General features: G+C 45.1%; 2 protein-coding genes across 8 annotated transcripts in view; both read left to right on the forward strand.

The window, feature by feature from the left end:
* Positions 1-216: 216 nt before the first annotated feature.
* DDX52 (DExD-box helicase 52) lies at positions 217-7,573 on the forward strand. Its single transcript, XM_061469981.1, has 15 exons — positions 217-341; positions 507-720; positions 1,201-1,325; positions 1,524-1,709; positions 1,935-2,078; positions 2,712-2,823; positions 3,109-3,181; positions 3,327-3,530; positions 4,134-4,224; positions 4,748-4,870; positions 4,992-5,142; positions 5,522-5,597; positions 6,212-6,283; positions 6,643-6,735; positions 7,250-7,573. The coding sequence occupies exons 1-15, from the start codon at positions 255-257 to the stop codon at positions 7,335-7,337; spliced, it is 1,839 nt and encodes a 612-aa protein (XP_061325965.1). The 5' UTR covers positions 217-254; the 3' UTR covers positions 7,338-7,573.
* A 1,487-nt stretch (positions 7,574-9,060) lies between these two features.
* The window catches only part of SYNRG (synergin gamma), a 38,661-nt gene continuing 30,891 nt past the window's right edge, over positions 9,061-16,830 (forward strand). For 5 of the 7 annotated variants that reach the window (XM_061469985.1, XM_061469986.1, XM_061469987.1 and 2 more), the window contains exons 1-4: positions 9,066-9,152; positions 13,460-13,500; positions 14,716-14,834; positions 16,388-16,518. In XM_061469985.1, the coding sequence (XP_061325969.1) occupies positions 9,079-9,152; positions 13,460-13,500; positions 14,716-14,834; positions 16,388-16,518 (365 nt within the window). In that variant the 5' untranslated portion in view covers positions 9,066-9,078. Of the gene's footprint in view, positions 9,153-12,163; positions 12,184-13,459; positions 13,501-14,715; positions 14,835-16,387; positions 16,519-16,830 lie in introns of those variants that run through there. The other 2 variants (XM_061469983.1, XM_061469984.1) reach the window with 2 other exon arrangements.

The following is a 16,830-nucleotide window of genomic DNA, read 5'->3' on the forward strand; positions in this document are numbered from 1 at the left end:
GACCCACGTCCTTTCCACCCTCCGGCTGCCGACACGGCCGTGCCCTCCTCGGGGGTATCCTCTCGCGGTGCCCCGGGCCTGCTGCGGCCTAGAGCGGCGCTCGGCCCGGTGGAGCCTGACAGCACGGTTGCCATAGCAACACGGCGCCATGACACACCGGCCGTGGCGCCGTTGCTAGGATACGCAGCCAAGGCAGCCCGCCTCCGCGCTTCCGGAAGCGCTCGGTACTTCCGGTGTCGCTGCGCCGAGGCAGCATGGAGGCGGGGGACCTGTTCCGGAGGCTGGGCGCCGGTGCCCGCTTTGACGTGCGGCGCTTCGGGCTCGATGCGAGGCGTTTTGGGGTGCGCTGGCACCGGGGGGAAGGATGGGAAGGGTTTGGGTTGCGTTCCCTGCGAGACGCCGGCTCCAGGGCCCTGTTCTTTCCTTGCGGACGGCGTTCGGGCCTACCCGCGGCCCTGGGGTAACGGTCCGGGTACCTCACCGTTGTCCCCGCGCTCTTCCCGCAGGTGGTAAGGGCAAACAGCGGCAGCGCCTCCCTGGAGAGCCTCGACTTCTTCGGGCACAAGGAGGGAGGCCCTGAGGGGGCTGCTGAGGAGGGCTGGGGGCTCGCAGGGGCGGGAGAGGAGGATGGAGCCGGGGAAAGCGGTGGAGAGACGGTGGGAAAGAGGAAAAGAGGTGCAGAAAGCGGTGAAGGGAAGAGAAAAAAGAAAAAGGCACGAGGTATTCATATATAGATATATATATATGTGTGTGTGTGTGTGTGTGTGTCCCTGGTGGGAAGCCCTGATGGGAGTTCATGTTGATTACTTGTCTCGGTGGACTTTAAATCTGAAGGTACTGTCGGGCATTCTACCAGAAAACAAGAGGGTCCTGGGTTCATTGCCTGTGCTAGAACTAATAAATAATTGGCTAGATTAAAGGCTCAAAACCAGGTTGGACGGGGCTTGGAGCAAGCTGCTCTAGGGGAGGGTGTCCCTGCCTGTGGCAGGGGTTTGGAACTGGATAAGCTTTATGGTCGCTTCCAACCCAACCCATTCCATGATTCGGTGTTAAGATATGGGGAATGTGGCTGCCGTCCTTCTGGAGTCTTCATTAACTTTAGTGGGAATGAGAGAAAAACGGTTTTGCAATGTTCTTTTCTACTAAATAACATTTGTCTGGGTTTTACTCATGAAAGATCTATTTTTATGGAACCTGCAGGAGCAATACCAGAGTTGTTGGAAAGTAACGGGATAAAGTGGATGTCCTCTCTGGAAGCAAAATACGAAGATGCAAAAGACAAAAAGCCTACTGCAGAAAAACTTGAATGCTTGAGAAGACAAAAGGTAGAACCATGGGCTTCTAATGTAGCAAGAGATTCCTTGGATTCTGTGGGCTTTTCAACTGAAAATTGAGGTTCATTTATGGGAGTTTCTGTTGGGAAGAGGGTGACTGAATATGGGGGAAAATAACCAGAAGGTGAATCCATATTTCTTTTGCTTTGTACTGTCAGAGAAAGAAAGAGTTTGTCTTTTGCCTTTTAGATAAACCGCTTCAGAAATCAACACAAGATCAGTGTCCAAGGAACAGATCTTCCTGACCCGATTGCCACGTTTGATCAGCTTCAGAAGGAATACAAAATCCACCCCAAAATCATGGAGAATATTCAGGCTGCTGGTTTCCGGGTCCCAACACCCATCCAGATGCAGGCAATCCCTGTCATGCTTCATGTAAGCTTTTCTGGTGCTGCAGTTGATTAGTATGGGAAGGTTTGGAGAGCAACGTTCTTGCGCTGTGCTTTTAATGATGTATTTTGGGTTACTTCGTGGCATTCATATTTATATGAATGTGGGGTTTTTTTGTTTGTTTTTTTTTTGGGGGGTGTGTTTTGCTTTGGGGTGGTTTTCGTTTTGTTTCCTTAGTAAAATATAAGACCCTTCTTGTTTTCCTTATAGGGCCGGGAACTTCTGGCTTCAGCTCCTACTGGGTCTGGAAAAACACTGGCATTTTGTATCCCTCTCCTAACACACCTGAAACAACCTAGGAACAAAGGATTCAGAGCTCTGATCATATCACCTACCCGAGAACTTGCTAGCCAGGTGGGTGTTGAGGGGAAAGTGGTATCATATTGAGGTACTTCAAAGTTTTCACTCTGAATCAGTAAAATAGCACCTTAGTAAATAGGTCTTTTTCCTTTATTACCCTCATATATCAGAGGAAAAAAAAGCTGTTTTAAACATTTCTTTTAAACCTTTAGTCTTCTGTGAAATAGCTACATATCTAGTGCCTTGGTCTAATCTGAATGAGGCTGAAGATTCTTTGGTCGCATTTAAAACTGCCCAGTGCTTAGATGCTCTTAATCCCTGCTTTCATATTTGCTATAACAGATAACATTTTTGTGATTTTTTTTTTTTTTCCCAAACACAGAATTTCAACAAATAACTTCAATATTAAACTGAAGTAATAGTAAACTGAAATCAAAACTTCAATAGTAAACTGAAATTAAACTTCAATAGTAAACTGAAATCAAAATGACATTTTGGGCAGAGTTCCATTTATATTCAAATGGGCTAGAAAGCTGCATTTTATTATGCTAAGGAAACTAGACAGCGCTGGAACTGAGGTGATGCTTGAAGCTGTATCTGCAGCATTGTCTGCAGGTTTTCTGGTTAGAAAAGCTCATCAGCTCAGTTTAAAAGTTAATTATTTGATCTCTGTTGCTGCCTCCCCAGACACATCGGGAGCTGGTGAAGCTGGCTGAGGGGACAGGCTTCAGGATACACATGATCCACAAGGCAGCTGAAGCAGCAAAGAAGTTTGGGCCCAAGTCTTCAAAGAAATTTGGTAATTGTTGTAACTACTGAAGTGCTTCTAAAAACTGAAAGAATGTCCTTGACCTTTCTCGTCTCATCTGGCCTGTGTGGTTTTGAAGAGCTCAGTTCATACCACTCGAGATGTGCGATGTATTGCTCAACACTAAAAAAGTAGTTGGTGTGGAAGAAGTAGGAATTGAGACTGCCAGGGGACCTCTGGCAGACTGGGTTGGAACTTGTTTCTCAGGGCTCTCTTAGTCTGGCTTATTTTGTGTCTTTTTCAACATTTTGCCTCTTTTCTCTTTTCTTCCTATAGATATACTGGTTACTACTCCAAACAGACTCATTTATTTGCTGAAGCAAGATCCTCCAGCAATAGATTTGACCAGGTACTCAAGAGTCTTTCTCAAATCTGGCTTTGCTACTAGCTTTGACACTAAAGGTTTGAGTAGCCCTCACATCTGTGATGGGTCTGTTAGCACTACTGCCTTCTCCCCGCATGACTTGCTGAAAGGGGAACCTCTCTGTTCCCAGTGTGGAGTGGCTGGTGGTGGACGAGTCGGACAAGCTCTTTGAAGACGGGAAGTCAGGGTTCCGGGAGCAATTGGCCTCCATCTTCCTGGCATGCACGTCCCACGTGGTGAGACGAGCCTTGTTCAGCGCCACCTTCGCCCATGACGTGGAGGAGTGGTGTAAGCTCAACCTGGACAGCGTGGTTCTGGTGTCTGTTGGAGCAAGGTGGGTGTGCAGGTGGATGCTGATTGTCCTCCTTGGGTTGATGACTCTGCTGTGAGTCTGAGAACTGCAGGGTTGTGTAGCATGGAGATCTTTCTCACATGCTGGGAAAAGAGTTTTCCTTTGCTCATTACTTGATCATCAAATAACCATCAGTCTTAGGAGTGTGTTCTGGTGAGATAAGTTTGTCTTGCAATATTTCTTGTTCACCAGCTGGTATTTTATGGTGTTTTTTTATGAAAACCTAAATAAATGTATAAATAGAGAATATATTATAGATTATATTTTTGTATACTCTATAATAATATATAAAGTATTTTATGAAAATGTAGACTTACATATTTATATTGTATTTTGGTTAGTATTTTTTCAGTATTCCATTAATTTTATATTTTATATACAATTGGATATTTTAATTATTTTAATATTATTAATAGTATATTAAACTAACTATGATTTAGATTAGATGTTATTATTCAGCTTTTCAACAAACTAGTTTACTGCCATTTATAATGCTATATAACAAGTGTGGCAGGCAGGCAGCACATGTAAACACGTGTGTCTAACCCCAGTGACAGTAGCACACTTCTGCATTCCTGCTTTTAGGAACTCAGCAGCAGAGACGGTCGAACAGGAGCTGCTGTTTGTTGGCTCCGAGACAGGAAAGCTCACAGCCATGCGGGAGCTTGTGAAAAAGGTAACTGGGAGAGATGGAGGACGTTCTGCTTGTGGCCACACTGAGCTGTGTGTTCTGTCAGAGATTCAGTTTCCTGGGACAAAGGCTTCCCTGGGACATGTGTTAATCCACTGTCCAGATTTGGTGTGCAAGGGAAGTACCTGCCTCAGAAAACTGAGTGTTCTCCATTCTTGACTACGTATTTGAGTTTTGCTTTGTAGCAGTTTGCATTAACAGTCTGTTTCATTTCACTGGGCAGTGTGAGTGGGCTGTTCATATTGGGGGGGGGGGGAAGAAATCTGATTTTGTGGATTAAAATGGCACCAACAGCCAGGAACCATTCCTTCAAAGGAAGTGGAGGTGAACCTGCCTAGTTCTGACTCCCAAAGATTTGACTAGTCAAGAAAATACTCCAACCAAACCAAAGTCTATCCTCTGAGATATAAAATACTGGGGCTTTTTAAGTCTCTTTAGTAGCTTGGGGTCTGCAACCAGTAACAGTAGGAAAAGGACTTGACCCTTAGACAAACTTATTCTTTTGCAGGGTTTTGCTCCTCCTGTCCTTGTTTTTGTGCAGTCTATTGAGAGGGCTAAAGAGCTTTTCTATGAACTTATTTACGAAGGCATCAATGTGGATGTCATCCATGCAGACAAAACTCAGCAGCAGGTAGGAGGATATAATTTCTTCTCAGGAAACACTTCAGAAGGAAAGGTTTTTACACAAGAGTTAGGAAGCAAGTTCAGATTAAATTGCTAAGTCTCTAAGTACCTTCCTTTCTTCTTTCTAGAGAGATAACGTAGTTCGCAACTTCAGAGCTGGGAAGATCTGGGTGCTCATCTGCTCAGCCTTACTAGCTCGAGGCATTGACTTCAAAGGAGTGAATATGGTCATCAATTACGATTTGCCAACGAGTGCAGTGGAATACATCCACAGGATAGGTGGGTGATTGTTCACAAGTTATGGCCTTTATGTCATTTCCTAGATCTATAAGGTAGATGCTGCTGTGCATGAGCAAAAATCCTGAAACCAAGCCTCCTTTTGCTGCAGCATGAGCATCTACATTGCTCGAGCCAGTTTATGTCTGGGTTCAGCTTTCGGTAAAACCATGTTACTTTTTGTCAATCTTCTATGAACCTTAAATATTCAGAAATACATAAGGAGGCCAACAAGAGAGCTGGAGAGGGACTTAGAGCATGTGGTGATAGGATAAGGGGGAATGGCTTTAAACTGACAGCAGGGAGATGAGATATTAGGAAGATGAATAGAATAATGGGATATATTTAAAGGAAAACCTCTCTGCAAATCTTTGTTTGGCAGGTCGTACTGGAAGAGCTGGGCACACAGGAAAAGCAGTCACTTTCTTCACAGAGGACGATAAACCTTTATTACGGAGGTAAACTGGAAACATGATAGAGCTAAAATAGTTTCTTGTGTTTTGTATCGTGTGCTGCTGAGCCATGTTGTGCCTGGTACCACATACCTTCTAAGCACAGTACTGCCATACTTTGGAAACCCAGTGCTACTGTAAAAAACTCTTAAATAGAGAACTCTGTGTCAGCGTGGTAGAACTAAAGGCAGTACAGTCGTATGGGAAGGACTGAGAACATTTCAATGTAAGGTTTCTCTGTGAAGCCTTTCACTAATGCAGCAGGGGAGGAACTAGCATCCTTTCCCTTCTTTCAGTCACGATGCCAATAATGACAAGGTGATGGCTGTCCAGAATTACTTGGTTTCATTCTCTGGTTTTGCTTACTGCCTGTTCCTCATCTCCTTGAAGACTGTACTCACCTAGTTTCCATTTGTTTAAATGTATCCAAATGGAGTCATTAGTTTCATTTAAGCCTTTTATGTCTTTGTGTTTCTTCTTCATCGTACTTCAAATTTGCTTTTGTGTACACAACAAGAAGACAGCCAGTTGTTAGGGATTGTTGTTTTCCACCGAAGATGCTTCCCTCTTGTCCAGGCACTCGCTACCAGTGTTGATCTCTTCCCCTCTCTCCTTTCCAGTATAGCCAATGTTATTCAGCGAGCTGGCTGTCCTGTGCCAGACTACATAAAACACTTCCCCAGACTGCAAAGGTATGTTCACTTGAGTACTTTCCCACTTTGTTTTCCATTTCTAAAGCCTGCAGGAGTGGTGGTGTTGGGGATCTAGCTGTTTGCAGTGTAACTGCAGTTTAGCTGCAAAAGGAATTTTGGACAGGATGGGGGGTGGCCATTTTTACCCAGACAAAAATGGAAACAGAATTCCCAACTTAGGTTTTTTCTGGAGTAAAGCTTGTTTGGATGTCTTGGAGACAGCGTGGCTAATCCTGAAATAAAGAAAAATATATTCAGAGGCATAAATCTGTAACCAGTAAAGGTTTCATTATCTGTTTTACTTACTTTGGATGTTAATTTTTGCCCTTTAATCCTTCATCACTAAATGTTGTTCTCAGCAAACAAAAGAAGAAATTCATTAAGAAACCACTGACAAGAGAATCCATTTGTACCACTCCTGAGTGCTTCTTGAGAAAGGCCAAAAGAAAAATGTAAGTAGGTTTTTCTCAAGAGGAGGTGAGAGATGCCGTTTACCCAGAGAAGGCTCAGCAAGCTTCTGCCACAATACGAACTTATTTAAGTGATAACTGATTTTAGTGATGGTGGAGTTTTAGTGTCAATACCTGTCCTGTGGGAACTGGATTAATGCTGTCAGTTTGTCTCAACATGGTGCCATGTATCAATGATGGCAAGCTGAGTTTAAACCGCTGTCCTTAAAGCTGGGATTCAGAGTAGCTGTCGCTTGGCAGAACTCATCCTCTGTTCTTCTGGCAAAGGGCTAGCTTTGATTTTAACACATAGAGGACTAACACAGGAAGCAGATCTTATGTTGTAGTGATAAAGCTCACAAAGACTTGGTGCGTAGCAGTTTGCTGTAGTGAAGTGGTCATAAAGAACACCGTTACCAGCGCTTTGGGGTGTTGCTACTGAAGGATTTATGGCACAACTGCTGTCTGTGTCATGGCTGTCGTACTTCATACATGATGTTCAATGTGTTTCTTGTAGGAAAACTACCAAGCAAAGTCTTAAGGGAAAAAAGAAAGCTAAAGAAGATAAAAAGGGCAGTAAGCTACAGCCTGTTTCCAAAAGCTGAATAAGAACAGACTGTGTGGGAGCTGGGGCTGACATGTCCATACTGAAGAACAGAAGAATGAAGATAGCTGCAGCAGTGAAGGGAGAAAAGTATCCCTAATGCTTCTTTCTGGGTGAAGATGGATGTTTACCTGCAAGAAAGTCTCTACTGAAATACTGGTAGAGGATTCCTGAATGCTTCTTATAGAAGCTGAAGACTCTGCTCTTGCAATAAATGGCTTCTGGTTCTGAACAATAGTTCAAAAATAGCATCTGTTTGTGTTGCTCTCACACAGTTTCACGTTAACTCCTTGGAAATGCAGTCAGTTCTGTATTCAGATCAGCCCTACTATGTTTGTTAGATGTCAGAAGATTCAGTGGCAGACAATTCCCTAGGCATTAGGAAAAATCCAAGCCAAACCCACTTGTATGTGAAAGTAAAGCCTTTTGCCTCCTCCTTTTTTGCTTTTATAAACTCATTTTGAAATAAGTAATGCTTTACATGTCTGTAACCCTCAGTAATTTTGTACTGTTCCATATGTAAGCCTCAGAACAAAGTCATGAAAGATTCTAATAGAGGGACCTGCCTTGATGGAACAAGTCTGCAGGCTTTATTCCTTAGCTTGGCCACGCTCCACATGTTTTCTACCTTCCAAATGGGTTCTGAGTCCACCGTGGCCATGTCAGAATTCCAGTAATACAGGAATGGCTTCTCCTTTGCACCTCCAGTTCCTTAAGGAGGATTTTCTTCTTGCATTGTCCTACTTAATGCAGTTTGGAAATGGATCCCAGGTCCTTATAGCTCATTTACAGCACATTGTGCTGTGAGACGCTGATGGAGGTCCTGTGTCCTGTTTTACTTGTTTCTGAGCTAGACTTGCTTTGTTTGCAGAAGCACATCTTGCGTTAGATAGGAAGCAGGGTCTTCATTTTGACATCTATGAATGGATAGAAGTGAAGCTGTATATTCTGGTAAATACCAAATTGGCTGCTGCAAGATGATGGATGCGATGTGGAATGCTTAACAATGAGTGAGAAATTAGCAATATTCACCTTTAAAGGCACTGGTAACATGTAGAATAGTGTTAGTGGGAGAGAAAGCAGCTTTCTTACACGAGTGCATGTTTTGCATAGCAGGGTGCAGTTCTAACTGTGCTGAAGATGACAGCACAGCTCTTTCTGAGGTACTTTGCTTTAAAATGAGAACTTAGATCTCACTTTGCTCTTTCTCTGAGGCTGTGTTTGATGAACACCGGTCAGTCGCTTATGAAGGCCTTTAAGCAATGGCCTGTATCAGGATTTACCCTTCCGTCACACCAAGTGCCTTCTTTGCGTGAGCTGAACACCAACTCCACAGCTTCCACGCTTTGTCACGTATTTTATGGAGCTTTGGCCATCCTTACGAAGAGAGAGGAGCTGCTTCCGCAGGACTCTGTCCAGTGCCTCCTACAGCACCTCATCACTTGCACTTGGCAATGCTTGAGGGCCCAGTGACCAGGTAATAAACACCCCCAGTGCCCCGGCGCCCTGGGGCTGCGTTTATCCCCTTGGGGTGAGGGAAGGCCACGGGTGAGGCGGCTTTATCCGCACAGCCTCGCGTTTAAAGCCGCTCCTGAGGAGAAGGCCGGGCCCTTCCGCCCGCTTCATCCCCGGTGCTGCCTCTGAGGGGAGCCGCGCTGTGGGCGGGCCGCGGCCGGGCCCGGCCCCGGAAGCCGCCGCCGCCGCCGCCGCGCTCAGCTGACAGCCGGGGCCGGAGCGGGAAGATGGCGCTGCGGCCGGGACCCGGCGCGGGGGGACCCGGCGCGGCGGCTGCGGGCGGCGGAGCGGGGCCCGCCAGGTCGGTGGTGGCCGAGCGGGGCCGGGGCGCTGCGGGCAAAGGGAGGAAGGCAGATGGGGGGAGATGGAGGTGTAAGGGGGGCGCTGAGGGGGACATGGGAGGGGCAGAGGTAAGGGGGAGACCTGTGGGGTGGAGGCTCCGGGTACCGGTGGAGTGTGGGAGCAGAAGGGGCAAGGGCCCAGCCGGGCTGGGGGGGATCGGGTGTGAGGTACGTGGGGTCCTGGGTGGGGTGCGAGGGGCCTGGGTAACGTATGTAGGGGTTTAGGTGGGGTATGTGGGGTCCGAGGTGAGGTATGTGGTGTTCAGGGTGGGGTGCAGGTGCCCTAAGTGAGGTATATGGGGTCCCGGGGGGGGTATGTGTGGTCTTGGATGGGTTGTGTGGAAAGCAGCCATGGAAGCTCCAAAGTGCATTGTGATTCATTAGCGTTTTAGGAGCCCCCGGCTTGTCCAGGCTTGGGCAGGTGTAGCCCCCTTGCCATGAGGCTCCGCAGCCGCAATCTCAGGCATGGGGTGGAGAGGGGTTCCGGGATTTCACCATCCCTGCGTGCTGTCAGCAGTGATAAATGCTGCTTATCACCGCAGCTGCAAGCCGGAGCCGCTGCTGTGGGGAGCTTTGTGTTCCCCTCCATCCCACAAAGGGCTCCTCAGCAAAGAGGGAGGAGTGAGGAGTAGTGTCAGGAGGAAGAAACAGTGGTCAGAGACCTGTGAACGTGTAGCTGTGTTCCTAAAAAGGCCTTTGAAGACTTAAGTAATTATTCTTTTTAACGTGGGCTCTTGAGTGCTCTTTATCTGTTGTCCTGCTTCCAGGGAGAGTGAGTGAATTTTGTGCTTCATAGATACGGTCCTGAAGTTGTCCTGGATCTCTGATGAGTGCAGTTTTGTTGGTGTGATTTGGGATGTGAGGAGGGCAGGTCTGCACCGGGGTGACCTCGTGTATATAGATGTATGTCCAGGTGTATGCGTGTGCCTGTGCAAGGGATGGGATGCTGTCGTCGTGTTTCCCCATGTGTATAAAGCTGGAACAATCCTTGTGAAGGGCTGGAAAACCCCTCTGACCTCTTAGAACAATGCTGGGAAGTAAGATTATAAGGCTTTCAGAAATAAAGGGATTTAAAAGGCGTTGTTTCCCATGGTTAGTACTGTGGTTTCCTTGAGAATGAAGTCTGGAGGTAGAGGGGAAAAGTTCCTTTCCCTGTGTGGGTTCTTTGCCTTGTTTCACATTGATTTGTGAGGATTTCTGCCACTCACCAATACTAGGACAGCCTGCATTGCGTTGGTAGAGTTGTACTGATGGGGAGTGAAGGGGTTTAAAAATCCACCTGTAGATGGGAAAATGCTGTGTGTGGTTTGGAGCTCTATGAATACAGACAAGGATTTGCTGCTTTCCATGCTCCTGCGTTTGGACTGAAGCTGATGGCTGTTTGGCTTGGGTTTTGGTTTTTTTAAAGCTTCATGTTTAAAATGCTCATAAGAATTCACAGATTTATATTACTGCTTTAGGAGCCCTGTTGCGTAGGGCAAGTGCTTTGTTTTCCTTCTGTTCATTTTATTTGTGCATTGCACACATATTACACTTTCTTGTCGCATGAGCCTAGGTGGTGAAGTGCTTCTGCTCTTAGAACCACAGAAATATCTGCAGGTGCATTAAACCCTTGTGGAAATAAGAAGCAAGAAGCTCTATTGAAACATCATGCTTGATGATAGTCCACTAATCTATATACTTTAAACACCTAGGGTCATAAGGGTTCCCATTGTCTGGAAAGTCATTTTAGAGCATGCAGTCAGCCTGCTATAAATGTTCTTTTAGCCTCCAAGTAGCGTATTGCTCCTTTCAGATGGCTTAATTTATCATTCCCATCCTTTTTTCTTCCCTTTTAAAAAAGGGAAGCTATTCTAATTTGGTTAGTAATCGTTTTGTCTGTTCTTAATCCTCCTCTCGGTGCTGTTATTTGGAGATAACTGGAATCAAAATGTTTTCTTTAAAAGAAAGTTATTTCTGTTACGTTTATCACTGCGTGGTTATGAAGTTCAGTGGTTTTCTGTGGTACTTCAGGTGACCTCAGAGGTGCCTGTGCCTCAGCCATGAGCATCAGGTGTGTCTGGGCATTTCTTTAGCACTGTAGTGTAGAACTAAAGCTCCTGTTGCTCGAATAAAGAAGTTGATGGGGGTTATGTGTGAGGCTGACGTTGGCCCTTGCACATCTGAGTGAGTGAGGTTCGTGATGAACTCAAGCCGCAGGTCTGGAGCACTGTGCTGTAGGAGCTTTGCTTTGCTGCTTTAACTACCTCTTCTTGCAGTGCCCTCCAATTAACTGCAGGGTTTTTTGTCAATTGTTTTCCTTTCAACAGAGACTCATAAATAAGTCAGGAGCTCTGTAGAAAGGGATAAATATTTAATAGTCTGGCCTTTATTTGCCTCCAGCAAGCAGTGGTACCTTGCTATGTGTGTTCAGGTTCCAGTAGGTATGCTGATTTGGAAGAGTTCTTTTTGACTGGATTCCCCAACAAGAAGGGAAAGCATGAAGCTGTGAACATTCATCCATACTTGTGAGCTTTTCAGAAGTAACTTTTGGTAGTTCATCATTCTGACTAAATGAAGAATGGTGTATTTTTATGATGCCTGCAGTTGTTGCACTTGTTCTCTGGCAGTGCTCAAGGCCAGGCTGGACACGGGCTTGGAGCAAGCTGCTCTAGTGGAAGGTGTCCCTGCCCGTGGCAGAGGTTGGAGCTGGATGAGCTTTAAGGTCCCTTCCAACCCAAACCCATTCTGTGATCTGCACTTGTTTTAAGGGGGGATATTGCTGAAGGGGCAATCTGCATGGACAACTGTTGCCATAGCTGAAACCAAATGCAGGCAAAATCCCTCTGTGATTTTCAGCCATTTGTCTTCATGATGTTAATATTTGTGTGCTAATAAATGGACTAAAAGTGACCAAACTGAACCCCAGTCAGTTGAATAGACCTTGGCTGCAGTGTGAATGGTGTGGACTAAACCCCATCCAGAGAAGCCCAGCTCTTGTTTTGGGATGAGGTAGCGTGTGTCTGCACAGCTCTTCAGAGAGAGAAACCAAGCCCTGTGGAGCTTGAGGCTGATGAGACCTGAACCTGTTGGAAAGAGTAGGTGTGTGTGAGTTGTGGAAGGAGAAACTAGCACAGAGTGGTCAGGGTAAAAGAGGAAGCTTCAGTTTTAGGAAGGTTCTGAGTTAGAGGATGAAGTGAAGAGTAATACGGGTTGTCTTGGTGACCGTGTAACCTGCTGTCTGTACGGTGGGTAGGTGCAATTTACTCCTGGATAAATGCATAATTTAAATTCCCTATTTTATCTCAGTGCTCCTGTTACACAGCTCTTTTATATTTATAAACCAGGTTGGCTTTCAGAACTTCCTGCAGGGTTTGAAAGCCTGTCTGCAGCCACCGATGGCAGCGTTTTCTTCTTCAGTTTCTTTTACATCCACCCTTGTGCTGAGGAATATTGAATATCTATAAGTGTGTTCCCTTTCATGGCATTTTGATGTAATAGCTGAGACAGTGGGCGAGGTTCTTGTCTGGTGAATTACTGCTGACGTGGGTTTTGGGGAGCTGCTTGCAAATGAGACTTGAAGTTCTTTGTTGCTCTTTGGCAGCACAGCCCATGCTCTGTTTCAAAGTGAGGGCTAGCAGTTTCCATTAGGGTTTCAGCTGAAATCTCAACAGTTCTTCCTCCAGGTGCACTTTGTCCTTGATACTGGAATGGATATTTTTCCAAGGCACTGTTTTTCTTGTAATTAGGTATAGTAGAGAAATTAGAAACTGCATTATTTTGTGTTTCTTAATGTTTTAAAGGGCAAAAATGCCGAGGTGATGGGGTTCCATGGATAATTTACCTCTATGCAGAAAACTATTCCTAAGCAGCTGAGAACTATTGTTTGGTGCAGGTAATGGTCTTGCTGAATCAGAGACTTCAACAGGAGATGCTTATTCATTCTGCAGTGCTTGAAGGCCAACACTGACAAACTGACCTGTTCCCAACCTGCATAGGTGCCGAGCCTTGTGGGTGATGTGGATGAGTCAAAGCCATTTTAGCGCTGCTGGGGAGGATAAGATCTATTTCTTCCTAGCCTGGCAGCCTGTGATGGTGCTGGTTAGACTCTGGTGCTTTGGGGCATCCCTGTGAGGGGTGCCTTTTCCCTGTGGTGGGGTTGTGAGACCTGAAAGATGAGGGGAAGGTGCTGACCACAGGTGGGCAGGGATGTTGATGTGCAAATCGAGGTAGCTTTTTCAATCATTTACATGATAGATTTTCACCTATCCTTGTTTTCCTCCTGCAGCTTCATGTTTCCTGTTGCGGGTGGTTTAGGCCCCCCTCAAGGTATGTATCATCTTAAGGTTTTGAGCACAAAGTTCTTTGTTTCAGGTACATTAAACAACTTAAAATAGTTCTGCACTGATGCTCAGAAGTGTGATTGTGAATTCAGCTCCACAGCTGGTTTTCCCCTTGAATTCAGTGCTGGTGATCTGACTCTCACAGCTCTATTTATATAACTTTCTGTGCATTGTTGCAGAAGCAGCATTACCAGAATGCTACATTAAAAGATCTAGGAAAAATACATCTCTGTTTTTTAACCTAAATTCGCCTTTAAGATGTTTGTGTTGTTTTGAGTGTGGTATTTAACCTCTTTATGCTTCATCTACCAGCTGTGTATACCCATATTGTGTGGGTGTTGCAAGACCTGGTAAATATTTACAAAGCACAGCAAGACCCTGGGACAAGAGTCACAACCTGTGTGGAAAGTATTAATACAATAGGAGAGCCTCAGCCTTAAATTACCTTTGTTCTCATTCCTGCTGCAGTGCTGTTTGTTTAATTAATGGAAAATACAGGGAGAACTCGTAGGGAAAGCAGAGAGTTTCCTTATAAAAATCGCAGGGACTGATATATGGATCATTCCCCAGTGTGTTGTGTCCCTCCTGGAGTGCTTTTGCCTGTGATGTTCAGTTATGCACAGTTATAATTGTCTCATGGTGTGTTGGCAACAAATGACAGCAAAATATGAGATATGAAACTGCCGCAACATGATCCACTTGGCTTTATCCAGTGAATGAATACACTCCAGCTTGGTTTGTCCAATTCTGTTGAAGTTTAGCTGACAAATCCAGTACCCATTCCCGTACACATAGTGGGCTAATGAAGCTACAGACAAGTTACCCAGCCAGATCGGGGTGTGAAGCTGCCTTGTGAAGTGATGATTTTATTTCCCAAGACTTATCTTCAAAAGCTGCCAGTCGGTTTCCCTCTTCAAGAGGAAGGGACAATTACAGCACCAGTCAGCCTGGTTCATTACATCTTGTTAATTGGAGCTGACCCTTTCACAAATCACAGGGGAAGAAGCCCACAGAGAGTCCTTAGGACTGTGGGAGGATTCATCAGCTTAGTTGGTGGGAAAGCCCTGTAATGATTCTTCCTTCAGACTGATCACTTATCCAGACAGCCCAGCAAGACTGAGAGCTTTTTCCTTCCCTTTGGTGGCAATTAAACAACTTTAACACTAACTGGGAGCTTACCTTATTTAATGTTTTGTTGTAGGGATGATTCCTATGCAACAGCAAGGATTCCCAATGGTTCCTGTCATGCAGTCCAACATGCCAGGCATGATGGGGATGAATTACGGTTCTCAGATGCCTCCTGGACCCATGACCATGCAGGTGAGCGGCAATGAAATACGGACTGAAGTGGGATAATGTAAAGAATTAAAGATAAATTAAAGAATTCTCCAAGTTTCATTGGGATCTGGATGGAGGCACTGGGGGCATACATTACTCACTGTATAGAGTCGAGAGAAATGAGGGTGTAGTGCAAGGATAGCATCAGTAATATTTAAAATAACCTGGATGCTATAGGCCAGTCAGAGATGTCAGAATCTGAACATTGATTTCAGTACACATGCTGTGACACCAGGGTGTGATAAGGGAAGCATGGTCTCAGAACAGGAAAGGAAACAAAAGCATCAACAAGATGGTAAAAAGGTACCAGATGCCACCTACTCCAAAGTGTGGTTAGTAATAGTATTGAATTGTTAAGTCACTGTAGTTCAAAACTCCCACAACACACCTCTTCTTAACTTTGCTTTGTGCTTTTTCTGCCTTTGCTTTATGTACTTACTGTTAAAGTGGTGTCTTGGGCAATGTTTTACATAAGACCTTCATAAACTGATCAGAAGTGACTGTGTCCGCAATCTGATTGTGGCCAATTCGCTTGAATGGTCATATTCCTTTGTAGCTCCAATGCTGGAATTCATAGAATGGAATTTCCTGAGTGTAGGTGGCAATTTATAAGCTTTGGTTTTAAATACCTTGACGTAGGGAGCAAGGAATCTCAGATGGGCTGGATTTTCTCATTTGACCAGTTCTCCTGTTTGTCCCATTTCCTATGTTTCATTCTCATTCTTTTTGTTGCCTAAAGTAACTCTGTCTCTAACTCTGCTGTTGCTAATTGAGCAGTAAGAATGGAAAATGAGGAGCTAATATGTTTTCACTCCTTTAATGTTTTTTCTGTTTAGCACCATATGTGCTTATGTACAAATTCGCACTCTGCTGAAATGGAACGTTTTGGCATGGCTCTGTAGCCAAATTGCTGTGTGACAAACTGAACTGATCACATCTGGCCAAGTCTTTACCCTCCCTTCATTTTGTGAAATCCATAGTAGGAAGATTGAGAGCTGGTCTAAAACTAATGAACGACTTTTGTTCTCTTTTTAAGTGTTCTGGTACCAAATACAAAATGAATGGTAAGAGAAGGAAATTATTTTCTGGACCTTTCTATTTTAAGCAGTCTCTGCTGCTATAGTTGTACCAGAATGTATTTCTCAGCAAGTGTTTCTGATACAGACACAGGTTATTCAGACAAGCCTCCTCTTGGCTGCTGTTGTATCGTGCCTCCCTCCCTTGGACCCTGGATAAGCTGTTAGTGAAATGACTAGAGCACGTTTTGTGGCATCCTTTGTTGGACAGGAGTGTGCACCTCCAACAGGGAATTTAAGAGTATTATGTGATCACTCAGCATAGGAAACAAAACCCAGCTGTAACTCTAGTGCCATCTACCGAGGGACCAGCGCTCTGTGCTGTGGCAGCGAGTCTGTGCTGCTCGTCCAACTCTTCATTTTGAGATCCCCCTCGTCTGCAACGTGTCAGGGTGTCACTGCGAGAGCTTTGGCTTTTTCTATGGAAAAAATGGAGTTGTGTTATTTACTTCTTTCTAGGGTGGCATGCCCTTAGGGCCCATGCCAGCGACTGGAATGCCTTACATGGGACAGGCTTCTTTCCTGGGAATGCGCCCAGCAGCCCCGCAGTACACCCCGGACATGCAGAAGCAGTTTGCAGAGGAGCAGCAGTAAGTGACACTTCACTGACTTGGGAAATTATTCTTTTTAAAGGGGAGATGTACTGTGGAGGGGTGGTTTACTCAGTAAATATATTGATAGTTCCTCTACAGACGTAGTCTGTTTAGGGCTGTAGAACTTTGTTGAGATCATTCCATTGCATGTGAAGGCATCTGCGAAGTTAGTAGTGGCTGTCACCCAGCTCTGAGAAGAAGCAGAAATGGGTACACTGAGCCACCTGAATTAGAGACAGAGCAAATGGAAAAATCAAGCCGAAGTTTGCCATGAAAACTGTAATGAAAAAGTATTTTTAGACTTGTTTT

The sequence above is a fragment of the Pezoporus flaviventris genome, unplaced genomic scaffold, assembly GCF_033815535.1.
Source record: "Pezoporus flaviventris isolate CSIRO_AGI_PZ_B2104156 unplaced genomic scaffold, CSIRO_AGI_Pfla_v1 ptg000063l, whole genome shotgun sequence".
Taxonomy (NCBI): Eukaryota; Metazoa; Chordata; class Aves; order Psittaciformes; family Psittacidae; genus Pezoporus; species Pezoporus flaviventris.

Coding starts and splice junctions, on each gene's coding strand:
- DDX52 (XM_061469981.1), top strand. CDS start 255: ATGGAGGCGGGGGACCTGTTCCGGAGGCTGGGCGCCGGTGCCCGCTTT. Junction 4,871..4,991: donor CAGACAAAACTCAGCAGCAG/GTAGGAGGATAT, acceptor TCTTCTTTCTAG/AGAGATAACGTAGTTCGCAA. Junction 5,598..6,211: donor GATAAACCTTTATTACGGAG/GTAAACTGGAAA, acceptor TCTCCTTTCCAG/TATAGCCAATGTTATTCAGC.